This window comes from Chelonoidis abingdonii, chromosome 12 (assembly GCF_003597395.2).
Source record: "Chelonoidis abingdonii isolate Lonesome George chromosome 12, CheloAbing_2.0, whole genome shotgun sequence".
Lineage (NCBI taxonomy): Eukaryota > Metazoa > Chordata > Testudines > Testudinidae > Chelonoidis > Chelonoidis abingdonii.
In genome coordinates this window covers 509,494-535,652 of record NC_133780.1, presented here as the reverse complement: position 1 = coordinate 535,652, position 26,159 = coordinate 509,494, and the positions used below count along the sequence as shown (strand labels likewise).

At 57.9% G+C, this 26,159-nt stretch overlaps 1 protein-coding gene and 1 non-coding gene across 6 annotated transcripts; both read left to right on the top strand.

Annotated features, from left to right (window-relative positions):
• Window positions 1–4,127: 4,127 nt before the first annotated feature.
• On the top strand, window positions 4,128–17,746 carry BRD2 (bromodomain containing 2). 5 transcript variants are annotated; one of them, XM_075071531.1, is made up of 13 exons: window positions 4,131–5,379; window positions 9,057–9,357; window positions 9,873–9,969; window positions 10,415–10,552; window positions 10,667–10,808; window positions 11,067–11,281; window positions 11,630–12,001; window positions 12,484–12,612; window positions 12,726–12,971; window positions 13,347–13,573; window positions 15,556–15,866; window positions 16,463–16,585; window positions 16,807–17,746. In XM_075071531.1, the coding sequence occupies exons 4-13, from the start codon at window positions 10,442–10,444 to the stop codon at window positions 16,935–16,937; spliced, it is 2,007 nt and encodes a 668-aa protein (XP_074927632.1). In that variant the 5' UTR covers window positions 4,131–5,379; window positions 9,057–9,357; window positions 9,873–9,969; window positions 10,415–10,441; the 3' UTR covers window positions 16,938–17,746. The 5 variants fall into 5 exon arrangements, with proteins under 5 accessions (XP_074927631.1, XP_032653405.1, XP_074927632.1 ...); XM_075071530.1 differs by lacking the exon at window positions 9,873–9,969 and having other exon boundaries at window positions 4,128–5,379; window positions 9,057–9,198; XM_032797514.2 differs by lacking the exon at window positions 9,873–9,969 and having other exon boundaries at window positions 4,128–5,379.
• Window positions 13,657–13,746, top strand: LOC116835063 (small nucleolar SNORD12/SNORD106). The gene has a single exon (XR_004376114.1). It is a non-coding gene; the product is annotated as a small nucleolar SNORD12/SNORD106 (small nucleolar RNA).
• Window positions 17,747–26,159: the final 8,413 nt, after the last annotated feature.

The window sequence follows — 26,159 nt, the reverse complement described above, 5'->3', positions numbered from 1 at the left end:
GGGGTGATCCCTGGGGGGCAGGGGGCAGTGAGAGATCCCTGGGGTGGGGGTCACTGGGGAGAAGGGGGCAGTGAGAGCCTGAGATGAGACCAATCAGGGCAAGGGGCTGGAGAGAGGTCCCTGGAGTGGGGGTCACTGGGGGGAAGGGGGCAGTGAGAGCCTGGGATGAGACCAATCAGGGCAAGGGGGTGGGGAGAGATCCCTGGAGAGGGGTCACTGGGGGGGAAGGGGATAGTGAGAGCCTGGGGTGGGTGTCACTCAGGGGAAGGGGGTGGGGAGATCCCTGGAGTGGGGGTCACTGGGGGGAAGGGAGCAGTGAGATCCTGGGGTGGGGCTGGTCAGAGGAGAGAGATTGTGGGGAGTTCCAGAGAGATTCCTGCGGGGATCACTGTGGGGAAGGAGGGAAGTGAGCACCAGGGCAAGGAGGGCTGAGGGGTCGCTGTGGAGAGGGGGGCTGAAGGAGCTAGGGATGGGGATTGCTATGGGGAAGGGGGGCAATGGGAGGAATCCCAGGAGTGGGGGGTCGCTCAGAGTAGGGGGAATCCTTGTGGGTAAGGTGACTAGGGGTGTCCCCGTAGCTCAGGGTTGTGTGGGATGGAGGTTCTCGTGGCTTGGGATCTGAGTTTCACCTGGGGTAGAGGCAGTGCAGTTACCAAAGGGGGGCTGGTTTCACCTCGGCCCAGGGTCTGTTGGTGACCTTGGGCAAAGAGGGTATTTGCCCCTCGAATAAGCTGCCGTGAGGATGACCTAGACAGGGAGATTTGCTGTGAGTGAGAGACCGTCGGAGAGCTGGTGCCAACCATAAAAGATACTTAAAACAAAATATTAGTACAAAACAACCGTATGAAATCACTGGGTTGAATGTAAACCAGGAAAAATGAGGTTCAAATCTGCCTGGGCCTTCCCAGCTCTTCACTCTCTGCCCAAAACCGTAGAATCATCCCCCCAAATCCACATCTATCCCTGCAGGAGTGATCACTGCAGTTAAGGCGGCAAAGCAGTTTCCAGTATAATATATCTAACTTATTTCCTGTGCGAATCATGCCGCGGCAGGCGAGAAGCAGTGAAAATGCTGTGTCACGGCTGTAGGAGGGAGTGGGCCCTGCACCAGGGGGTGGGACTGCCTAGCACAAAGACCTGGTGACTTCAGGGGCTGAAATGACTCATGTGCCTCGCTGTCCGCCTCGAGTTACCACCCTGGAGGGGCAGCGCCTGATCCTTTCAGGGCATTATTAGGGTATCGAGCCTGGGATCTGCGCGAACATGACTAGGGGCTTTCCATGTAAAATGGCCGCTGCAGACAGACCTGAAGGGTGGGATCCACCTTCCCACCATGTCTGGCACTAACCCCCCGTTCTGAGATCACTGATCCCCCGCGCCACCACCTTCCCTTCTGGGGGGTCAGCCCTGGACCGAGGCATGAGCGGGGAATTTCCATCTCACTGGATCAGGGAGGATGAAATGTGGGGAGACAAGGAGGGGTGGGGATGAATGGGCAGAGAAAAGGGAGGGAGCCCAGGCCCGCCCGCAGGAAAAGGGGGGTGAAAAATCACCAGACGCCCCCTCAAGTTACCCCATAATCATTCCACTTTCCCCGCCCTCTGGAGAGCTTTCGGGAGGAGGTTTGCTGCCTATATTAAAGGGGAGGCGGAGGGAGGGGGGAGCTGCCAAGATGGCGGCTGCCTGCACCTTGGAGACAGCCTGACAACAGAGGGGAGAGAGAATGAAATGTGTTTCTAGGCCAAAACCCTTTAGTTCCATCTGCGTTCCTTTGTGTTCTGAGAGAAGCCCTGGTCACTTGCCTTTGCTAGCCACTTTGGGGGAGTTTCAGAGTAGCAGCCGTGTTAGTCTGTATCCGCAAAAAGAACAGGAGTTCTTGTGGCACCTTAGAGACTAACACATTTATTTGGGGGGGATGACTCTAGAAACCCCACATCTGCCCCCTCTATGAGGACCTTTAACCCTTTTGAGGAGCCAAGCCCGCTCCCTAACGGGGTTCCGTGTCCCTAAGCTGAGCTGGTCCCACAGTGTGAAGGGTGCTGGAGCAATGGGGGGGGGGGATGGCACCATTAGCATCCATGCTGTGTGGGGCTCAGCTCAGAAGGGGTGTCGGGTGTGGAGACAGGAATTCCTGTGGGGTTTCTGTTTGCATTCCGTGGTACACGGGAATGGTGGTGTCTGTGCTCGGGGTTGTAGGTGAGGGTTGGCGTGAGTGCCGAAGGGGGAGGGGAGGTGGTAGTGCCACAGGGGGATTGGAGTGGTCTTCTGACAGTATTTTTGGTGACATCCGTGTTTTATTGGGGTTTGCTGGGTTTGGGGAGTGAGGTGGGATTGGAGGGGACGGTGCTGTTGACATCTGTGCTGATAAGGAGGGTGGAGGGGGTTGGCGTGAGAGCAGGCAGGGGGAGGGAAATGGTAGCTTTGGGGGGGCATAGGGATGCGTTTCTGGCGGGATTTCAGGTACCCCCCATGTTTGGGGGTGATTAACTGTGTATGTGAGGTATGGCTGGAATGGGGGGGACGATGCTGTTGTCTTGCGTTGGGGGGGCTGGAGACGGCTTGGTATGAGAGCAGGATGGGGGAGGGAGATGTTAGCATTGTGGGAAGCATAGGGATGTTTCTGGCGGAATTTCGGGTACCTCATGTTTGGGGTACGGCTGGGAAGGGGGACAGTGCTGTTGACTTGCGTTGAGGGGGCTGGAGAGGGGTTGGTATGAGAGCAGGATGGGGGAGGGAGATGGTAGCATTGTGCGGGGCATAGGGATGCATTTCTGGCGGGATTTCGGGTACCCCCCATGTTTAGGGTATGGCTGGGATGTGGAGGACGATGCTGTTGACTTGCATTGTGGGGGCTGGAGGGGGTTGGAGGATGGGGGAGGGAGATGGTAGCATTGTGGGGGCATAGGGATGTGTTTCTGGTGGGATTTCGGGTACCCCCATTATTTGGGGTATGGCTGGGAGAGGGGACAGTGCTGTTGACATCTGTTCTGATGAGGGGGCTGGAGAGGAGTTAGAGGATGGGGGAGGGAGATGGTAGCATTGTGGGGGGTATAGGGATGTTTCTGGCAGGATTTCGGGTACTCCATGTTTGGGGTACGGCTGGGAGGGGGACGGTGCTGTTGACTTGCATTGGGGGGGCTGGAGAGGGGTTGGTATGAGAGCAGGATGGGGGCGGGATGTTAGCATTGTGGGGGGCATAGGGATGTTTCTGGCAGGATTTCGGGTGCCCCCCATGTTTGGGGTACGGCTGGGAGGGGGGGACAGTGCTGTTGACATCTGTTCTGATGGGGGTGCTGGAGAGGGGCTGGAGGATGGGGGCCGGAGATGTTAGCATTGTGGGGGGGCACAGGGATGTGTTCCTGGCGGGATTTCGGGTGTGGGAGGGGGGACGGTGCTGTTGACTTGCGTTGAGGGGGCTGGAGAGGGGCTGGAGGATGGGCGCAGGAGATGTTAGCATTGTGGGGGGCACAGGGATGTTTCTGGCGGGATTTCAGGTACCCCCATGTTTGGGGTATGGCTGGGAGGGGGGACGGTGCTGTTGACTTGCATTGGGGGTGCTGGAGAGGGGTTGGTATGAGAGCAGGATGGGGGCCGGAGATGTTAGCATTGTGGGGGGCACAGGGATGTTTCTGGCGGGATTTCAGGTACCCCCATGTTTGGGGTATGGCTGGGAGGGGGGACGGTGCTGTTGACTTGCATTGGGGGTGCTGGAGAGGGGTTGGTATGAGAGCAGGATGGGGGCCGGAGATGTTAGCATTGTGGGGGGCACAGGGATGTTTCTGGCGGGATTTCGGGGGCCCCCCATGTTTGGGGTACGGCTGGGAGGGGGACGGTGCTGTTAGGGTCTGAGCAGAGGCTGGACTGGCGCCAGGAGCTGGCACAGGTGCCAGGTTAGTTGGGGGGCACCGGGCAGGTTCTCTGGCAGGTCGGCGGGGGCCTTTCCCCGTCTCTTGCGGCGAGGGGGTGTCGGTGTCTGGGCCCGGGCTGGGGTGGCGTGAGTTCGGGGGCACGTTTGTGACGGGATTTTTGGAGCGGTTCGCGGTGTATGTGGGGCGGCGCAGGGGCCGTCTGAGGGGAGCAGCCGCTTCATTGTCCGCCCTCTTCTCTGCTGCAGCTCAAAATGGCGCTTCCCTCCTCTCCCCCTCCCCCGCGGGGAGCAGCACAACAACAGCCAACTGCCAGTTCCAACTGTCGCCCCGCCCCACGTGACTCGGCAGCCAGTTAGCCAGCAACGAATTGCAGCGCTGGCCAATGGAAGCGCGCGCCGCCTAGGCCGGCGGCTCGAGCGCCTTACGAGGGGGCGGGGAAGAGCGAATATGTGACTGATGGTTTTGGAGGCCCATCAGAACGCGGCGTCTGGCAAGCTTCCGCCCAATGAGCCGGCGAAGGGGCGAGCCCGGATAGCGGGGTGATGTCACGTCTGTCGCCGCCCAATCGGAGGCAAGCCGCTGTCTATATAAGGCCGACTGGGGACAGGCTGAAAGGCGCCATTTCGCTGAAGCAGAGGAAGGAGCTGGTGGAGGATTAGTCCGTGAAGGGGGCGGATTCAATCCAGAGCCATCCTCCGCCGGGCAGCCCCCAGCCACCGCCTCCACACCACCTACGGGCTCGCAGGACCTCCCCGGCTTCCGTAGAGACCTCTGCCTGCGGCCTCGAGGGCCCTCGCAGAACGCCCCATCCCCCTGGCAGCCAAGATGGAGCCGGGCCAGTGATCCCAGTACAATCCAGTGCCATCCGCCTCTCTGACGGGGACCATCCTTCCGGGGACCGGCCTCTACGGGCAGAGGAGGCGCCGGGGGACCCAACGAGCCCTATATTGACCGGATCCCGACAGGATTTGGAGTCCGTCGGGGGCTCCGAAGAGGGGCCCCCCGCCCTGCACCCCCTTCCGTTCAGCCGCTGCCGCCATTTTCTTTGCTTCCGTTCATGTAAACCCGGTGAATGGTGCTGGGTCCCCCGCCCCCCTTGCTGGTGCTGCTCGCCTCGCTGGAGACCATCGGCCCCGCGGCTGTGCATGGGCCCGGCACGCGGCCGCTGCTAGCCTGAGCCCCGGCGTCTGGTCCTAGCCCGCTGGGGGGAGGGGAGGGGGTGCCAGGCTCGTCCCCCTCCCCCAGCGCCTTCCCCCCGAGTGACGGGTGCGCTGGGGGGAGCCGCCGCCGTCGGTGATGCTCAGCAGCGCCCAGCCCTGCTCCCAGCCGTGCGGGAACAGCATGTGTCACTAGGGCTCCTCTCCCCCGCCCTGCGCCCGCATCCTGGCAAAGTGGGGGGGTCATCCCAGGACCCAGGCTCTGGAGGAGGAGGAGGAGGTGGACTCTTGGGGGAGAGACCCTGGAAAGCAGCCGCTGCAGGCATGTTGCAGAATGTGAATCCCCACAACAAGTAGGTACCTAGGTCTCTGCCGGGGGGGCTGGGCTCGGCCCCGGTTTGTATGGGGGCGGGGGCGGTGTATGCCATGGGGATGCCAGGCTGCGGGTTGGGGTGCCTTGGATGCGCTGCTGTTAGGTGGGGGCTGTTGCGGGGATGTTATATGCAAAGTTATTTTGCACTGTTGTCTTTTGTGGGGGGAAATGGTGTGTCCTCAGTGACCCCTTGCCATGTGTAAGAGGACTTGGCTTTTACACCCCCACCTTCCATTGCTGGGGTCCATGCAGGGACTGGGGCCTGTGGCTGGTTTGCATTCAGCATTAACTCTCGCAGTGTCTGTCTATGCAGGGTTAGGGTTTGGATTGATCCCCTTATATGGGAGCCAGGGGCCTGGCACCCTGTGTTTCTGCAATGCACAGTTAATTGGGGGTGCCAGCCCCTGCTGACAGGTGTGTACCTTGGAGGTACCGCTTCTCGGCTCTCTGTCAGCTGAGGGGTGAAAACATTATCTACTGTTTGCTTTATGGCGTTAATTGGGAGTGCCAGACACTGCCAATGTGTGTTTGGAGTGGGTTGTGTTTTAAACAATGCATTAAATGGGGGTGCGCTGCCTCTGGGATTCCTGTATTATGTGGGGAGTTTATGCATTTGATGCCTTGGGTTTATTTACACAAAATCAGTTTCTGTTTTGCTCTTCCTTATGGGGGATGCCCTTATTTTAGCAACTCTTGGCTGTCCTGGCATGTGTTTTGGGTGCCTTTTATTTGCCTTTTGTGAGAAGATGCTAGGTCTGCACCTGCCACGTGTTGGCGGTGTGTGCATGGGAACTCTGAGACCTGCCACTGCCATTTCTTGGCTTCAGTGACTGGGCGTTTGGCGAGGTAGGGCTGTGCTGTCACTGCAGCAGGGTCATTGGAATGGGGTCTGGGCTTGGGAGGGGTGAGTTTTCTGTGCAGTCATGCTTGTGGCAAAGGGAGGGGGTGAGTCAGGCACATGTCAGCCCTGGCCAGTTTGCCAGGTGCCCCTGGCCTGCTCACACCACTGTTCACTAGCCCTGCCCCTCTGGGAGAGAAGGGAGGTTGCTCCTAGTCCCTGGAGGTAGAAAGATTGGATTCATGGGTTCATGTTAAGGCAAGAAGAAGGGGTCATTAGGAACAGATCTGATTTGTACAATGTAGAGGATTCTACTCAGTGATCCCTGCTTCCAGCCCCCTTGTTATCTGGAGTGGCTGAGAGGGAACAGGTGTGAGGCCAACCCTTTGGGATTGCTTACAACCTCAGCCTGTCTCCAGGCTCCCCAAGGGGACCACTTGGGCCGCACCTGACACTGAACCCAACCTAAACAGCAATAAGCTTCTCAGGTGTGGACTAGATCTGCTAAGTGGCCATCGTCCATTGCTGAGTAATGGGCTCCCGGCTCTCTTCAGGCAGAGGGTGTGGAGCAGGATGGTGTATTGGCAACAGGGCTCTGTGGGGTGGTGCAGCACTGGAACAGATGGACCCCTCTGTGCCACTGTCCCCTGGGTGGGAAAGGGGGAGTGACCCCCACTCTGTCCTCCTGGGAATTACTTCTGGCTAATCAGAGGCACTGAGATTCCTGTCCCTTTATCCTTGGCATCTGAGTGTGTCCACACAGCCTGGGGAATCCCCCGCACAGGGCCTCCTGCCCATGACAGATGAGCTGTTAGCGACATGACCCTGATGTGTCAGCGCAGGGCATTCTGACAGGGAGACCCCACCCCGGCATCTGGCCCCCCAGGGAAGGCAGGAATTGTCAGAGCTAGTCCCCTGGCAAAGACCACTTGCCCTGGAGTTGAGTAGTAGTTGCTTATGGAGGACTGAAGTGGTGATTTTGCTAGGCGTCTCCCAAGTGTTAGGGAAACACCTCTCTCCTCTCTCTCCGGATGACAGCGTGAGGCCCCTGGTGCTGCTCACCGGCTCCTGACTCCACCTTTTATCAGCCTGTCCACGGGCCCTGTCTGGAGACACAGCAAGGAGGAGGGGGATCTCAGTATCCCAAGAGTACGCCCTGACTTCTGGATGGTTGCCAGGGCTAGGAAACCCAGGCTCCCCACACTGTGGAGCCAGGGTGACCCACCCTCCCCCATTTCTTGTTAAGCAGGATGCAAGCTCTGAACTGGGATTGTAACACCAGTTTGGTTCCCCTGGTTTTTGCAGGGCTGTAATTAGAGGGGCGCATAGCAACCTGGTGACACAGTCCCAGCCCCTGCCATTGCCTTGCTGCGTGTGCCTCTAAGGAGAGCGGTGCGGATGTCTGGTTCCTTTGAGTTTGGTCCTGGGGATGCTGTTCCCCTGAGTGTATTCATTGGCCGACTCTGGCTAGTTTGCACAGCACAGCTCTGTACAGAAACTCCCCGACTTACGCATAAGTTGAATTTTGCGTAAGTCGGGAACGTATCTCCGACAATTATGCACCAAAAAAGCTTACAGAACATTTTCCATAAGTCGGGTTTGCGTAAGGCGGGGAGTGTCTGTATGCCACAGGTGATTTGGTTCACTGGAGATGGGGTTCTCCACAAAAATTACTAAACAAAAGCAAAGGCTCAAGAGCTTCATCCCTGGGGGGTTCTATAACCTGAGCTCTGTCATCCAGGGCTGAAGCAGAAGCCTGAGCCCTGGGTGGTGAGGCTTGGGCTTAGCGCCAGCCCCAGGCAGTCTAATGTGGGCCCTGGCGACCCATCCTGACTTTGGGGTCCCGCTGCACAGTAACCGCTGCGTTAGAGAGAAGTGGTGAAATGTACCAGCCTGGGATACACAGGAGTTCAGACTGGCCTTAAAGTAGATTCCATGCTAGATTACTGAGCTGCAGGAGACCCCATGTGGTGTGACTTCTGCTTGTGCTACCTGTGCCTCATGGGCCGTAATGCTACCTAAGTGGAGTCCCCATCTCCTGTCCCTTCCACATCCTGCTCTGTGCCATTGGGACCTTGGGCAGTGATTTCTAGGGAACAGTCCTGTCTAGAAGGCATAGAAATAAGAGGCTTTTCATGGAGCTAATCTGCCGCCCTTTGTTTCCAGACATAACCTGGATGTGTGCCAGAACCTTGGCTCTGCAGCCCTGAATCTCTCTGGTGCCTGCAGTGTGGATTCATAGCTAGTCCCTCACTGGTGACACACTAGTGTTGTGTGGGATGTTGGTGTTCAACAGCAAGATCTCTGGGGTCTGGGCCCTTAGGAGAGACCCTTGGTTCGTGCTCCCATAGAAACAGCTGGGAATGCCACCCTAGGCTAGGGCAACTGACTAGAGTTCATGGCCTCTCCCAGGGCATGCCTGTGGCTGAGAATTCACCCTCATCCCAGAGGCGCATTGCCTTTGTATACTTTCCTCTCTGCCTTTTGCTTGCTTTTGGATGGATGTTTTCAGAGAAGCAGCACAATCTTTCTGTCACTAATTGTGCCCTAGGAGTGGGTATTAATAGCACGGGCGCCTCTCAGCTTTGCTTCAGAAATGGTTTTTGGGGAGACTTTTCAGAATAGCTCCTTCCCGGACCCAAGAGTAGCTGTCGCCAGCAGGCACAGAGTTCTTTCTCTCCACCCCAGGTGTCCTGCCCCTGTGGTGTCTGCGGGCCCTTTTGCTCTGTGGTGCTGTGTGCTGGTGGCCCAGGGCCAGATGGCATGAGCTTCTTAGTCCTAGAGTTACCCTTTTAATGGTGTCTTTGCTCCCATTTCAGGATTTTGGGGGAGGGCAGTACTGGGCTCATGGGCCTGGCGACGGAGTCGACCCCAGGCAAGCGGATCCGCAAGCCGTCACTGCTCTACGAGGGTTTCGAGAGCCCCACCATGGCGTCAGTGCCAGCCCTGCACCTGCCTCAGGTGAACCCTCCACCACCGGAGGTGTCCAACCCAAAAAAGCCAGGCAGGGTCACCAACCAGCTGCAGTATCTCCACAAGGTGGTGATGAAGGCCCTGTGGAAACATCAGTTTGCCTGGCCCTTTCGCCAGCCCGTCGATGCTGTCAAGCTGGGCCTGCCGGTAATGAGCCCTATAGGCTGAGCATGAGAGTGACTGAGGCCCAGAGGGTGGGAGGTGCGTGTGTGTGTGTCTGTCTGTCTGTCCCCAGTTGATCCTTACTGGTTGGGGAGTGTGTGCCGTTCCAGGGGTGTTAGGTGGATGCCTCATTCAAATATTGCTTCACCATGTGGCCTAACCTAAAGTATTCCCCCCCAGCCTGACAATCCCAGGGACAGCTCTGTCCCATCCTGGGGTCTGTGCCACAAAGATGCAGCTGCAGGTGCCTGGGCTGTGCTATCCCCAACTCCTCCTTCCCGACCTGTGGTTGTCTCTCAGCTGGTTCCATGCTGTGCCAGAGCTGAGGGTCTCCAGGTCCCTGTAGATCCGGCCTGGTTGGCTTGTCCTGGGAGCTTCCCCAGACCAACCGCCCCATGCTACGGCTCCCTACAAAGGTGTAGATGAGGTGAGGCAGCCCCTTTACAGGTAACCCGGACACTTCCCCACCTAATCTCTTGTGCCCTGAATGCATTTTGCAGATTCCCATCCATGAATTTGTAGAAGACATCATGTGACCCCAATATTAAACGCCAGCCCCCCGTGCACCTGTGGCGCTCAAGGATTTAAAGCCCGGAGGTAAATTCCATTTAGGTTTGCACTTTCCTTAGCTTTAGTCTCCCAGCCCTGTCGTCTCCCTCCTGGGATTGGAGTAGTCCAGGTTGTTGCCTCACTGGGACCTCAGCCATTCATGGTCACCAGCTGGCTGCTCCGGGGTGCGCATGGGTCCCCGTCCCTGAGTTGTATGCGAGGCTGAATCCAGTGTTGGGAGGCTGCAGGCACCCTAGGAAGTGTCCGTGAGTGGATACAACCCCTGTCCTTTGCCAGGTGACTTGAATGTAGAAACTGGAATGAGATCTGTGTGCATGAGTGACTTTACACAGCTCCTGCATCCGTGTGCTCCTCTTGGGTATTTCTGGACTGAGATGCCACCCCCCTCCCTTGATCGTGTGACTGGGATCCTTGTTGTAGGGCTCACACCTTGTGACTGACCTCCTGGCCCCTTGTGCTCTTCTGCCGGCAGGATTATCACAAGATCATCAAGCAGCCCATGGACATGGGGACCATCAAGCGGCGTCTGGAGAACAACTATTACTGGGGGGCAGCGGAGTGCATGCAGGACTTCAACACCATGTTCACCAACTGCTACATCTACAACAAGGTGAGAGCCAGGCCTCCCTGCAGTGCTCTCCTCCTTGGGCTTTCCCTGGAGCCGGCGTTAGCCCCAGCCCCTTCCCTGCACCCTCTAATCCTTCACCTCTGCGTTGGCCTACAGCCCACGGATGACATTGTGCTGATGGCCCAGACCCTGGAGAAGATTTTCCTGCAGAAAGTGGCTCAGATGCCTGCAGAGGAGCAGGAGATTGTCATCACCGTGGCCAGGAACAGCCACAAGAAGGGGGCTTCCCGGGCGGCAGGTACATGCATTCTGTGACGGGGAGACTGGCCGGAGTTTGCTCCAGAGGGGTGGGGTAAGCAGATCCCAGACATGGAGGAATGAGGGTCCCCCTGGAAGGGTGGTCTGGAAATGTGGGGGATGTAGTGGTTAGAGATGGGTGGGCTGGGAGCCAGGACTCCTGGGCTCCATGGTCAGCTGTGACATTGGGCCAGTCCCTGTGTGGTGGTGACTATGTTCCCAGGTGCTGGTGCTAACTGGTGCTCACGTATTCCCCCAGCTCTCCTGGCAGGAGCAGTCACCGCAGCTCACCAAGTGCCTGCAGTCTCCTCGGGCTCGCACGCCTCGCTCTACACCCCAAGCGCTGAGATCCCCACCACTGTGCTCAGTATCCCCCACCCCTCGGTGATCTCGGCACCGCTTCTCAAATCACTGCACTCCGCTTCCTGCCAGCCAGTGCTGGCTATGCCCACTCCCACGCAGCCCGTGGCCAAGGTAGGCACTCACCTGTCTGGCGTGGGGCTGGTCGAGTGAACAGTTGGTGGGTCAGGCCTGTGGGGCAGAGGGGTTTGGCTGGGTTGAGCCATCTGCAGTCTGTCCTGCTGTGGAGGGAGTGGCGTTTGCAGACCTGGAGGAAGGGGCTGCGGTTGGCCACATGGGGGTCAGAAAATACTTGGCTGTGGGGGTGCTGTTTGCATTTGGGCCGCAGGGCGGTGGGGTTTCTGCAGTTGTCCCATGTGGGACAGATGCTGGGTGCTTTGGGGTTTCAGTTGGTTCTGTATAGGCATGAAATTGGCGGGCTTGCTCAGCACAGTGCTCGTATTCTCTGTCCCTGCCCCACAGAAGAAGGGTGTGAAGCGAAAAGCAGACACCACCACCCCAACCCCCACCGCTATCATCGCCACTAGTGGGGAGTCATCCCCATCGGCCACCCTTCTGGAGCCCAAAGCGGCCAAGATCCCCACCCGGCGGGAGAGCGGGCGCCCCATCAAGCCCCCCAAGAAGGACCTGCCCGACTCGCAGCAGCACCAGACCTCCAAGAAGGGCAAGCTGTCCGAGCAGCTCAAGTATTGCAATGGCATCCTCAAGGACCTGGTGTCCAAGAAGCACGCTGCCTATGCCTGGCCCTTCTACAAGCCCGTCGACGCCTCGGCCCTGGGGCTGCACGACTACCATGAGATCATCAAGTGCCCCATGGACCTCAGCACCATCAAAGTATGTCTGGGGGCTCTGCAGGGAGGGAGGGTAAGGGGTGCTGGGGAACCTCCGGGTGCGTCCTGGAGTCTTCCTCTGGGGACTGGGAGAGAGCTTAGTACCAGGGCATCGCTGAAGTGCAGCCTGTGACCTTGCCCTAGGAAGGGGGTATCCCAGAAACCTCCGTGCTGTCCAGGTATGAGCTGAGGCCTTCCTGGTGCGGGTCTGCAAGAGACAGGTCCCCCACTGGGGAGACTGCCGGATCGCCCCGCATCTCCGCCCTGTGGCAGCCTGAGACTCTGTCCCTCCTCGGGGATGGTGGGGGGTGTCCTGCCCCCAGCTGTGCCAGGAAGGTTCTAGCCAGTGGTAACTGCCTGATGGGCTGTTCTGAGCCCCCTTGCTGCAGCCCAGTCTGGGGAGAACCTTGTGGGGGGGGGGGGGTCTGTGCCCCTTCCCTGGTGCAGCCACCCCCACTCACCCTGTGTTCTCTGCCTGTGGTGCAGCGGAAGATGGAGAACCGGGATTACCACGATGCACAGGAATTTGCTGCCGATGTCCGGTTAATGTTCTCCAACTGCTACAAGTACAACCCGCCTGACCACGACGTCGTGGCCATGGCTCGCAAGCTGCAGGTGAGTGGGGCAGCGGGGGCCAGATGGCACTTCCCCTCTCCTGCCCCAGGACTCAGCATGCCTTTGTGTCCCCACTGCACCCGCTAACCCTGGCCTCCCTCACCCTCCCGCAGGACGTGTTCGAGTTCAGCTATGCCAAGATGCCGGACGAGCCCCTGGACACTAACCCGCAGTCGGCTGGGCTGTCTGGAGCCCTCTCGAAATCCTCCTCCGAGGAGTCGTCCAGCGACGACGAGGATGAGGACGAAGATGAGGATGAGGATGACGAAGAGAGCAGCAGCGAGAGTTCGTCAGAGAGTGAGGAGAGCTCCGACTCGGAGGAGGAGCGCGCTAACCGGCTGGCGGAGCTGCAGGAGCAGGTGAGGCCGTCGACCCTGACCATAGGGGTGTGGAGGCAGTGCCTTCTCTTGAGGGGCCAGTGCTTGGCTTGGTCCTTCCACTCAGCACTTAGGTCCTCCGTGGGGTGCTGTCTCCCTGCCTCTGGGACTGCCTCTTGTCCCATAGTTAGCAGTTAGTCCCTCGCTATCTCTGGTTTCCATCTCTCTCCTGGTCACAGGAAGGGCGCTATCTTCCCTGGGTTCCCTGGCTGTGTCCTGGCCCCCTTGCACGGGAGCCCTGTCTCTGGGCTAGCGCTGAGCTCCTTTCCTCTGCTCCCTGGCATCCCTCTCCAGCTGCAGCTGGTGAGAATTCATGTATCTCTGGGTCCCCTCTCACTGGTCTCTCTCTCCCCCCAGCTGCGGGCAGTGCATGAGCAGCTGGCCGCGCTCTCGCAGAGCCCGGTCTCCAAGCCCAAAAAGAAGCGAGAGAGGAAGGAGAAGAAAAGGAAGAAGAAATCGGAGAAGCACAAGGGCCGGGGAGGTGATGAGGAGGCGCGGGCACGCCAGGCCCAGCTGAAGAAGGCCAAAAAAGCAGGGGGCAGCAGTGGAGGGACCAGCGGGAGCAGCAGCAGCAGCATCACCAAGTGAGCAGGGTGGGGCGTGGGGGTGGTGGGGATACGTGGAGGTGGCAGGGCAGCCTGTGTTCCACCCAGCAGCAGAGTGGCGAGGGCAGCTGCGTGATGACATTCTTTCCCCGGCAGATCGACCGTGGCGATGACCTTGTATGAACAAGCCAAAGCGTGTCTGACGGCTGCCTGCTGCTGATTCCCTGAGATGCCCTTGGCTGGGTGGGGGTACAGGTCCTCACTGTGCTTAGCTGCTCCTGGGACAGCATGGGTCTGACATCCAGTGGGCAGCTCCTGGGGTCCCCGCACTGTGGCTGCAGGGGCTTCCAGGGTCCCTAGAAGCACCTCAGTGTGAACACCTCTCCCCTTCCACGTGAATCCCTGTCTCAGCAGCATCAGCTTCCTGATGGGTGTGTCTGACAGGGTGTGAGCAAAGGGTCTTGTTCACCTCTCCGCTTCCACCTACCCCCCAGCCCCACATGAGTTCCACAGCAGATCCCTTGGGTGGTGGGTTGGCTCCTGCGATACCCACAGGAGGTAGATTTGTGGCCATCATGGTGGATTGATTTCAATCAAGAAGCAGAAAATCTGGATTGAAATTCTGTTTTGCCATTGTATTTAGTTCTTTTCCTACAAAGGGTCATTTTTGTTAGTTGAGAACCATTAAAACATGTTAATTTGCAAAAAAGCTGAGAGTGTTGGGAATCATTAGAGATACAGACAGAAATATATTGTCACTATATAAATCCATGGTACCCCCACATCTTGAATACTGCGTGCAGATGTGGTCACCCCATCTCAAACAAGACGTATTGGAATTGGAAACGGTTCAGAAAAGGGCAACAAATGATGAGGTGTATGGAACAGCTGCCATATGAGGAGAGAATAATGAGACAGGGACTTTTCAGCTTGGAAAAGAGACGACTAAGGGGTGATATGATAGAGGTCTATAAAATCCATGTCTGGTGTGAAAAAAATAAATCAGGAAGTGTTGTTTACTCCTCATAACACAAGAGCTAGGGGTCACCAAATGAAATGAATAGACAGCTTATTTAAAACAAATAAAAGGAAGTATTTTTTTTCACGCAACACACAGTCAACCTGTGGAACTCCTTGCCAGAGGCTGTTGTGAAGGCTAAGCCTATAAAGGGGGTCAAAAAAGAACTAGATAAGTTCATGGAGGATAGGTCTATCCATGGCTATTAGCCAGGGATGGTGTCCCTGGCCTCTGTTTGCCAGAAGCTGGGAATGGGCGACAAGATGGGTCTTTTCATGATTCCCTGTCCCGTTCATTCCCGCTGGAGGACCTGGTTGTGGCCGCTGTCGGCAGACAGGATATTGGGCTAGATGGACGTTTGGTTTGACCCGGTACGGCTGTTCCTATGTTGTTATGTAACTGAATATAAGCTTTATGCTAAACTTAGTGATACTTTTTGCTGTTAAGGAGGAAACAGTAGATCTCTGCGTTGTTGTTTAAGCCATTATATTGCGTGTTTTACTGTGCAAAGAAATTGGGAATGATGCATTTATTTACTAGATTTGTTGTGATCTATTTTGATGGAAATTGGAATGCAATTTAAAAAGGCACAAAACGTTTTTGGATTGATTTTTAATTCAATAAAATGACCTCAAATGTCTTGGAAACATAAAAGAAAAGAAGCTTATCAAGAACTTTGTGTTTACAACTGATTTGGTGAGCAAGTTAGTGAACTGAAGTGATTGTTTCTGGTCACTATGTCCTTCAAGCCTTTGGAACCAGAAGATCTGATTGTCTCACACCTAAGTTCCCCATAGAGATTGGAAAAGGATAAACAAGCGTTTTCCTGCTTTTTCAGTTCCCGGTTAGGTTCTTTTTGATTTCCACTCTGGCCGTGTGTGTGGGGAGAGGTGGCCCGGCTGGGGTCTCTGGCCATGTGGGTGGCAGGGCTGGCTCTGGGGTACACAGTGGCCCAGAAGAGGGGTATCTGGCCATGCATGACATCCATCTCCCCCCTGGACAGGAATTCCAGTAAGGTGTCGAAGGGGGCGTTGCCGGCACCCCCCATGCTCTACGACTCAGAGGAGGAGGAGGAGAGCAAGCCCATGACCTACGACGAGAAGCGCCAGCTCAGCCTGGACATCAACAAGCTGCCGGGGGAGAAGCTGGGGCGGGTGGTCCACATCATCCAGTCGCGGGAGCCCTCGCTGCGCGACTCTAACCCCGAGGAGATTGAGATCGACTTCGAGACCCTCAAGCCCTCCACCCTGCGGGAGCTGGAGCGCTATGTGCTGTCCTGCCTGCGCAAGAAGCCACGCAAGCCCTACAGCGAGAGTGAGTTGGGGGGGGATGGTCCTGGGCTGGGCTCTGGCCTGGGATGTGGGAGCCCTGCGTTCGGTTCCCGGCGCTGCTACAGACCCCTCGATTCAGTCCCTGAGCGTCGTGGTGTTGACGTGAGAGAGGCCCTGCCCTGCTGCCAGGGGTAAAGATGTGGTCAAAGGAGCGCCCCAACACTTACCGCAGAGAAGCGCTAGATACGAGCTGGGGGGCTGGTAGCCTTGCCGCAAGGGTGGAGGGGGATGAAGTTGTTAGGGTGGGAAATCAGGGAGCTTAGGGGGTTGGGTGCCTCCCAGTGAGAGCGTGGGGGGATGTTCTGGGGTTAGCATGAGGGGGATACCTGGGAGCCTTGCAGTGAGTTAGCGGGGGGGGAGATCTCAGCAGTGACCCCCTCTCCTGCATGTACACAATCCCATATGCCTTACGAGGGATGGGGGGCAGTGTGCTCTGCCCCTGTGCACACTGTACAGAGATGGGATGGGGCTGAGTGCAGGGGTGTGCTTGTCTGCTCCCCAGGCGGGTGGGTGAAGGGGGAGCTCAGGGAGGCAGCCAGTCGGGGAGCCCTCTGAGCACGTCTGTCCCACTCACTGCAGCCATGAAGAAGCCGGTGGGGAAGACGAAGGAGGAGCTGGCGCTAGAGAAGAAACGGGAGCTGGAGAAGCGGCTGCAGGACGTGAGCGGCCAGCTCAACTCCACCAAGAAGCCCCCCAAGAAGGGTGAGTGCTGGGCAGGGGGCGGGAGGTCCCTCCCTTCCGTTTGTGGGGCGTCAGCGTTGGTCCACGAGGCAGGGATTCGGAGCTGGGTGAGAGGGGATGATTCCAGCTCTGCTGGTGCCCTCACTCCCGACCTGCAGCCCCTGCCAGCCCAGCCTGGCTCCCCAGCGCAGGATAAAGAGGCTGTGTTCTGTTTGCCAACCAGCTCCTTCATTTCCCTGCAGCCAACGAGAAGCCGGAGTCTGCCCAGCAGGTGCCCGTGTCGCGGCTCAGTGCCAGCAGCTCCAGCTCCGACTCCAGCAGCAGCAGCTCCAGCTCCTCATCCTCGGACACCAGCGACTCGGATTCCGGCTAGAGCTGTGGCGGCGATGGCAGTGGGCGGGCGGCATCGTGGCCAGGTGGAAGTGTGGGCAGGTTCAGAAGAGGCTCTGCGGGACCGGACCCCATGTGAACCGGACTGAGCAGCTCCACCCGGCGGGCAGCACCCCGAAGGCAAAGGAGGGCGCCAGTGACTGCCCCCTCACAGACATGGGCACTGCCCCAGTGTTTACAGTTCAGAGGCCCCTGGGGGTTGTCGGCGCAGAGGCACCTGCCGGGCACAGCCTGTGCAGGCCCCGGCACGACCCCAGCCAGGTTTTACCGTTTGGTTTGGTTTGGTTCTGACGCATGGGAGCTTTTCCCAGGGCAGAGTTTTTGGGTTTTAAAGGGTTTGGAAGTCTCCACGTTTGGATTTGCTCTTGGGGGGTGGGGCTGGGGGTTTGAGGGGGCCTGGCCGGACAGATGGAAGCTGCAGGCCCCTCACTTGCTCTGGGCTGCATCGCTAGGCCCCCCCATCTCACGTCCCGCCGGTGGCCTCGTCCCCTTCTCCGGGGAGGCTTTATTTATTTGAGCAGCGGTTGGGCCACAGGGCCCTGCAGAGATGGGTGTCACCCGCCCGGCTCCAGGACTGCAGTATACAGAGCCCGCGGGGCACAGCCTGGGCAGCATGCTCCTTACTGGGGGGGGCGGGGGGGGGGGGCTGTTTTTTATGTTGACTGTACAATTGTTTTCTACTCCTTCCTTTTCCCTTCCCGGCCCCTGCCCGCCCCATCAGACCCCGAGGGTGGGCTCAGCTGTTCCGACCTTTCCAGCCTGGAACATGTAAATAAAGAAAATATTATTGGAGTCCCTGGTCTCTCTGCGGGTGTCTCTGCCCGGGCCTTGTTCCTCGGTGCCCGCTGGGCCTGGGAGCATGGTCACCTGGCCCGTGGCAGACGTGGGATGGAGTCCTAGACACCCCAGCTTGCTGAGATGGAACCCCGGAGTCCTGAATCACCAACCCCTGTAGACGGAGCTGGGACTAGAGCCCTGGGCTCTGCAAAGCACCCCCTGGAGGGGGATGGAGCCTCAGGGGCTCTAGCGGCCTGCGACTGCTGAGCTGGAAGCGGGTGAGGGGGGAGCCAGAAATGCTGGGGGTTGGGGGACCCCCCTGCAGTGTTGGGGTCTCCCAGCACATCCCATCTCTTCCCAGCTGCCTGACCCCTGGCATGGGGTGTGCAAGGGGGTTCTGTGGCCAGGGATGGAGGTGGGGGCTCTAGGCCCCGCGTTGGCTTCAGAGCTGGTGCTGCCACATCCCCTTCCTGAGGCAGTGGTGCCAGTGGGGAGCCCCAGACCTGCCCCTCCCAGCACCCCCCACAGGGCAGGTCTGTCCCCCCCAACATGAGGGCAGTGAACCCTAGGAACAGCTTCTGAGGGGGTGGGTGGAGGCTCTAGCCTGCCAGGGGTAGATCAGGCTGGGATGGTTTCCTGAGAGCTGTGCTGGGTCCCAGCCAGCCATGTCACTGGGCAGGTGGGGAAGCCCTGGATCAGGTTCCCTAGGGAGGGGGTGGAATCTCCTTCCTTAGAGGTGTTTAAGGCCCGGCTTGACAAAGCCCTGGCTGGGATGATGTAGTTGGGGGTTGGACTAGATACCTCCTGGTGGTCTGTGATTCTGTGTCTGTGCTAGAAACACGCCCGGGGGCAGCACTGTCCTATAGACACACACGGGGGCGGGTTCTGCCATCGCTAAATCCGCCTCGGATGGGTGGGAGCGAGTCGCTGGAGAACTATTCTGTTGGCCCAGCACCCACTCCGCTGGGCTCAGGCTGGCTGAGCTGTGGTGCCCTGGAGAGGGGATTTTAGCTCCGGCGCCCCATGTTCTCGGTACAGGCCCCTTTGCCCTTGGAATCCTGGAGCTGTCGGCAGAGGGCTCTGGCTGGCGGAGCTGGTCGCTCAGAGAATTTGGTGCTGGCCTGACAGCAGCACCCGAGGGGAGGAAAGTTGCCATAACTAAGAACAGTCGCGGGGTGTCTGCTAAATTTTTTTTATTGCAACCAAAGTGCAGTCCAGGATTTTCTACAGTCTTTCCCAGGACGCTGACTGTCCACTGGGTTTTGTGCAAACGGAGACAGCCACAATGGGCAGCAGGGGGTGGCCGGGAGCCAGGTCTGTGTGCAGTGGGGTAAATCCTCCCCCTCTGTGGGGCTCTGTTCCCAGCTGTAATGAGGGGGGGGGGGGGGCATCTCCCTTTGTCCTGCTGTCAGGCTCCTGCAAGCAAAGCCCCTGGCTCTGGGCAGCGCCTGGCACAACACAGCCCTGCTCTCAGCCGGGGTCTGTACAGCCCAGGGTCGGGGGCACTGGTGCATGGGGTCTGTTCCGCCCCCTCCCATGAGCGCTGGCTCCACTCCAGCCCTGGGATGTGCACTGGCTGGCCCAGGGGCTGGGGACTGGGGCAGGTTGATTCCATTTCACTCCTAACTGTTAGAACCCATTGGTTTGCTGCTCACTGGAGCCTTTATGCCCCCATGCCCCTGAGACCAGGGGTTTCTACCCAGCAGTGTCCACTGCTCTGCCTGCGCAGTCACTCGCCTGGTGTGACGACCAAACCAGTGACCCCCTCGGCCATTGCTGAGTAACGGGCTCCTGGCTGTTTCCAGGCAGAGGGTGTGGAGCAGGATGGTCTGTTGGCAACAGGGCTCTGTGGGGTGGTGCAGCACTGGAACAGATGGACCCCTGTGTGCTGCACTGTCCCCTGGGTGGGAAAGGAGGAGTGACCCCTGTCCTGTGCTGGGAATTATGCTCCTGTCCCTTTATCCTCACCATGGCCCACACCCACTTATGATTGTCTGCATGGACATGGTCAGCCGTGCTCAACTTCGCCTGTGGACCTGCAGGCGTGGCTGGCTGCGGTCTGTATCCCCAGCAGGCAGGGCCTCGGACCAAGTGGTCACGGGGCTGAGCCACGTCCTTTCAGCCCTGGACTGGTGGCTGGATCCCAAGCTAGCACTGCAGGGAGCTCCCTTCGCGACCCCATTGCTCACCCTGGACGCAGACGCGTCGGTTCTGGGCTGGGGAGCCCATCTGAGTGAGCTCAACACCCAGGGCCAGTGGTTGTAACACGACCTGGCCCTTCATAACGTCCGGGAGCTCGGAGCGATTCCCCTGGCCTGCCTGGTGTTCTCGCCCCAGCGGAAGGGCCGGGGATGCAGGGCCTGACAGACAGTACAGCCGCAGTGTTACATCAACAGGCAGGGCAGGGCCAAGGCTTCGGCCCGGTGTCAGGAGGTGCTCAGCCATTCGCCTGGTACCTGCCTGGTGCGAAGAACATCCTGGCCGATCCCCTCAGCAGGGCCTTCTCACGAGCGGTCGCTCCATCCAGTCGTCCTCATCTCCCACAGGTGGGGGACTCTCCGGCTGGACTGGTCCATGTCCCGGCAGAACAGGAAGTGCCCCAGGTTCTGGTCTCTGCAGGGCAGGGACACGGGCTCCCTGTCAGACGCTTTCCTGATCCCGTGCTCAGGGACGCTGACGTTCACCTTTCCACCGGTGCCACTGCTCCACTGGGTCCTGCCACAGGTGAAGCAGGACAAAGCGACTGTCACCTCATAGCCCCAGCACGGCCTCGCCAGCACTGGTCTGTCAGCGGCCAGCCCCTGCAGCTGCCTCTCCGGCCGGACTGGCTGTCCCAGAGCCCTGGGAACCTGCTGCACCGAACCTGGCAGCGCTGCCCGACAGCCTGGCTGCTGCGTGGCTGAGTCTGGACAAAGGGGCATCTCTCTGCTGGTGTCCAACCGGTCCTGCTGGGCAGCAGGAAACCCTCTACCAGCGCTGCCTACGTGAGGAAGGGGAAGCAGTTCACGTGCTGGGCCTCGGACTGACACATTTGGGCTGAAGAGGCCCCACTGCAGGACATCCTGGGCTATTTGCTGCACCTTAAACTCCAGGGCTGGTTGCTCTCTTCGGTCAAGGTCCACCTGGCGGCCATTTCGGCATTCCACTCTCCATTTCACGGCAAGTTGGTCTTCGTCCGTCCCATGACGGTGCAGTTCCTGAAAGGTCGGGAGCACCTTTACATGCACATCCAGGAGCTGGTCCCCCCGTAGGATCTGAATCTGATGCTGTCGAGGCTCGTGGGTCCCCCTGTCGAACATTTGGCTTCCTGCTCCCTCCTGCTTCTCTCCTGGAAGGTCTCCTTGGTTGCTATAACCTCGGCCTACAGGGTGTCTGACATCAGGGCGCTCATGTCAGAGCCACCCTATATTCTCTTCTATATTGACACGGTCCAGCTGCGTCTGCACCCGCCTTTCTGCCCAAGGTCGTCTCCTGTTCCATTCTGGTCAAGACATTTACTTACCAGTCCTCTGCCCGAAGCCTCATGCGATGGAGGAGGAACACAGGCAGCATCCCTGGATGTCAGACGGGGGCTGGCCTCCTGCATGGATAGAATGAAGCCGCTCTGTAAGTCAACGCCATTGTTTGTCGCTGCTGCAGACGGGATGAAGGGTTGCCCAGTGTCTACCCAGAGAGTCTCATCCTGGATCACAGCCTCCATCCCCTCCTGTTATGAGCTGGCAAAGATCCCCCCGCCGGTGATTGCGAGGGCACAGGGGCCTATCCAAGAAACCTGTCGGGCTGCTGCCTGGTCACCCATCCTCACAGTCGCTTTGCACTATGCACTGACCTAGTGAGCTCGAGATGAAGCTGGTTTTGGCAGCGCAATGCTCCAATCAATAAGACTGAATTCCAAGTCCACCTCCGTGGAGTCCGCTTGTGCGTCCCCTAGAGTGGAATTGACGTGAGCAAGCGCTCGACGAAAACCAGTTCCCTACCTCTCATAAGTGGTGTTCTTCAAGATGTGTTGCTCACGTCCATTCCTTTACCCACCCGCCTGCCCCTCTGTCGGAGCTGCCGGCGAGAAGGAACTGAGTAGGCGCAGGGCCGACAGCACCTGATATACCAGCGCAGGAGCACGCGGCTCCAGAGGGCACCACAGCCAGCCCTGGGGATACTGCTAAGGCAGAAACCTTTGCCACCAGCGAACATGGGTGCACACCTAGAATGGAAGGGACATGAGCAGCACGTCTCGAATGTTGGTTGGTAACCGACTTTGGAGCTGGTAGGAGGGTCGGTGCAGTCTCAGCCTAGCTGGTCACAGGGATTTTGCCCTTGAAATCCCAGCGCTATCGGCCCAGGGGTGCAGGCCGGCTGAGCTGCATTGCTCAGAGCGAGTTTGTCACACCCTGGAGCGCTGCAGCTCCCTTGACCCAAGTGTGTGGTGCAGACCAGGCCTGCTTGGTCACGGGGCCCTTTGCCTGCCAATGTCTGTGACTGGGCCCTGCAGGGGCCCTCACCGACCCCCCTCTTCTTCCCAGCCTGCCCCTGGCACTCCCACTGCAGCTGCTGTTCCCTCCTGGCTCTGCAGAGGGTGCCCTCTGCTCATGGGGCAGGGGTTGGGCCGGGGGTGGTCCATGTGTGGGGCTGGTGACTCTTTTTCCTTGGGGTCTCTGGGTCTCCCGAGGCTCAGGTGGGAAGAAAGTCGGGACTTGTTCTGTTCAGCACTTGGGGAAACAGTTTGGTACAGTTGCTATTTGGAGCACTCACAAAACCATTTCTTCTGCCCCAACTCCAGCCCTGCTCCACCCCCCACCCTCCCGACCATTCACTGGCCCCCATCCATCCCTGCCTACTGCCCCTGCTCCCCACTCTGCCCCCCATCCGGCTCTGCTCCCCATCCAGCCTTGATCTCCTGTCGCTGCCCCACATCCCCCCTCACCGCCTCTGCTCCCCAGGAGTGAGCTGCCATCACAGCCTCAGCAGGCCCTGCCGCTGGCAGCAGCACCCGAGGTGAGGAAAGCTGCTGCAGCCCAGAACAGCTGTGGGTGTCTGCAAAGAGTTGTGGTTACCACACAAACCTGTGGGGCGGGAGTTCCTTACAGCCCTTCCCGTGGCGCTGCCTCTGCCAGCTGGGACGGGTGTAAGGAGGGAGACACCCACTAGGGGGCAGCATGGGCTACAGCCGGGGTGGGGGTGGCTGGGAGCCAGGACTCCGGGGTTCCACTCCCACCTTTGCCACTAGTTTGATGTGTCATCTTGGGCCAATCCCTCCCTCTGCCCAGGGCTCTGTTCCCAGCTGTACCGTGGGGGGGCTGATCCCACCTTTGTCCTGTGGGCAGAGCCCGGGGTCTGGGCAGCACCCAGCACAACAGAGCCCTGCTCTCAGCTGGGGTCTGTACAGCTCCTGGGCAGGGGGACTGGCTGGCTCGGGCGGGGGCGATGACTGAGACATGGGGCCTTTCCCCTCTGGAGGGCCCCAGCTCCGGCACTGTCTGGCCCAAGGGGTTGAGGATCAGGATGGGCTGATTCTTCAAGGGCTTGTCATTGAGCAAATTTGTTTGCCAAAAATGCTTGCTAAGAATCCTGAATTCAATTTCAATATTTTTTTTAAAAAAAAAAATCAATATCTTAGCCAAAAACAGAAAATTAAGTTGTTGACAATTATTTGTGACAAGTTTGGTATGGGGAAGGGAGTGGGCCAGTTTTCATCAGAGAAACAAAAAATGTTGACTGACTTTCCTATAGGCCTGTTACTGCTAAATAGAGCCCTCCAACAACTGTAATATGCTCGTCTCCTTACTAGTGTATAGCACAGGGGTCGGCAACCTACAGCACATGTGCCAAAGGTGGCACGTGAGCTGATTTTTGATGACACGCAGTGGTGGGCTGAATGGCTCAGCCCATTGCTGCTTTGGGATTCCGTCTGCTGCCCCATTGCCACTCGGGGTCCCAGCTGCCGGCCCCACTCAGCACCCGCTGCTGGCCTGGAGACCCCCAAGGAACCCCAGGCTGGCAACGGGCTGAGCAGGCTGGCAGCTGAGCCACTCAACCCGCTGTCGGCCTGGGGTTCCATTCACTCAGCTGGCAAAGGGCTGACTGAGACTAAATTCAACGAAATAGGAAAACAAGAGCAACTAATGACAAAGTGCAAGAACCTAGAGCAGTGGTCCCCAACCTTTTTCGTCTGGCAGGCGCCAGACGAAGGACCGTGGTGGCGGACGAGCATCCGCCGAAATGCTGCTGAAATTCGGCAGCAAGCAATGTCATCCAGAGGCGTTGGGGCTAAAATGCCACCGAATTTCGGTGACATTTCAGCAGATGCTCGTCCTCTGGCCAGTATGCGGGTGCACTGAGAAGCTCCTGTGGGCGCCATGGTGCCCACGTGCACCACGTTGTGGACCCCTGACCTAGAGAGCCTCCTGAAGCACAGTGATCATTTTAATTTAAATGGTCTTGAACTGTACGAAGAATTGAGTTGTTGCCACATGCAAAATCAATGATGGACATTGTACAGTTTATTCATACCAGCAAACTTGCCACCCATATTCTACTGACAATTCCTGTAACAGTAGCATCAGGAGAAGGGAGTTTCTCAAAACTAAAGCTCATTAAAAACTATCTCCGCTCTACAATGAGTCAGGAACACTTGACTGGTCTTGCTATTCTTACAATCGAACAAGACATCACTTTGTCTTTGCGTGATTTGTCATACGATGACATTATTACTGATTTTGCAGCCAAAAAAGCCAGAAAGATTGCTTTTAATTAAAAACTAATCCTTGTTTCAATGCCTCTTCATAGAAATTTCCAATAAAATGTTGACAAATTAAAAAAATTATATTATTTGCATTATTCTGTCAAATCAGAATTTTTTCTATAGTGCTACTTTTTAGTGCTAGTCCATCAGCATTACAGTGGCTTAGTTAAGTTAAACTGGTTTTAATAACGTGAATGTGGCAAGTTTTCCAGTACTGTAAGTTTATGTTGGTGTTGCTAAGAGCAAGACAGGCACAGGGGCACCGCAAATCCTAAGGAGGGCCCTGCCAGCCCACCTCAGATCTACCCGTACTGGACGAGCAGGTGATAAACGGCGATGCGAAAGGTCACATCCAGCACAGCGTCTCGGTGGTACAAGCCATGTGCAGGTCACTGGGCCTCTTAATCAATGAACAAAAGTCCACGTGGGTCCTGGTACAGAGAATAGAATTCACAGGGGTGCCACTCGAGGCATCACAGGTCAGGCCCTTCCTGCCAGAGGCCAGGTTCAAGGCCATGACAAACATAATCAATGGAACTGAATGGACATGAGCAAGCACTGGAAGAAGAAAATGTGGTTCCCTGCCTCTCATAACTTGTTCTTCCAGATGTGTTGCTCACGTCCATAGGTGCCAACTCCATGGATGCTCCGGGGCTGGAGCACCCAAGGGGAAAAATTGGTGGGTGCTCTGCACCCACCAGCAGCCAAGCTCCCTGTCCAAGCTCACCTCACCTCTTCCCCTGAACGCGCCACGTACCTGCTTCTCCCAGTGTTTGCCACCATGAAACAGCTGTTTCATGGTGTAACAAGCTGTGGGAGGGCTGGGGAAGGTGTGGGAACGAGGCATGCTCAAGGGGAGGAGGTGGGGAAGAGGCAGGGTTGGGGCGGGGATTTTTGGGGTTGGAATGGGGGCAGGATAGGGGTGCAGTCAAGGCGGGGGGGGGTCAAGCACCCACCGGTGCCAAGAGCGTATGTTCATGTCCATTCCGTAACCCACCCGCCTTCCCCCCTGTTGGAGAACGGGAAGAAGGAACTGATGGTGCAGGGCCAGTGGTACCTCATGTACTGGCGCATGAACACAACACTCCAGGAGGCATTAGAGTCGGCCCGACAGGTACCACTGGGGACAAATCTCTGGCAATGGTGCAGGCTGCACACCCACCTGACATGGAATGGGCGTGAGAAACACACCTTGAAGAACAACAGTTACGAAAGCTGTTTTTTGCCATTAGTTGCAAACCCTTAAAACACGTTAATTGGCAACTTGCTGTAGCCTGTATGCTAAATCTGGACAGTCACGTGCTGTCCCTGTGTACCCCCCACCATCGGTCACCCGCGCTCCATGCCCCTGAGACGGGCGGGTTCTAGCCAGCATCTCCCTGCCTGCACAGTCGCTCACCTGGTGCTCCGAACCGAGAGTCTCAGGTGTGGCCAAACCAGTGGCTCTCCAGGGCATGTCGTGGCTGCCTGGCCTGAGGCACCGTCCTCTGTCCCCGGTGCTGCCTTCACGTCGTCTCTTTCCAGCAGCTGTGGATACGGCTGTATTTGTACCTGGTTGTTGGTGTTCTTGGCTTCAGTATTCACTATCTAGGTAACCGAGTGTCTGCTCACCTGGGGGGCTTCTCCCTGTGGAGCAGGGCTCTGCCCAGAGTCCCGGGTTTAAGAGCTGTGTCTTCGCCCGCCCGCCCC

Bases quoted from the DNA above. Each gene is read 5' to 3' on its own strand.
- BRD2 (XM_032797514.2), top strand. From the start codon at position 5,351: ATGTTGCAGAATGTGAATCCCCACAACAA. The intron at 12,002-12,483 runs GTATGTCTGGGG...CCTGTGGTGCAG, and splicing joins TGGACCTCAGCACCATCAAA to CGGAAGATGGAGAACCGGGA. The intron at 15,867-16,462 runs GTGAGTTGGGGG...CACTCACTGCAG, and splicing joins ACGCAAGCCCTACAGCGAGA to CCATGAAGAAGCCGGTGGGG.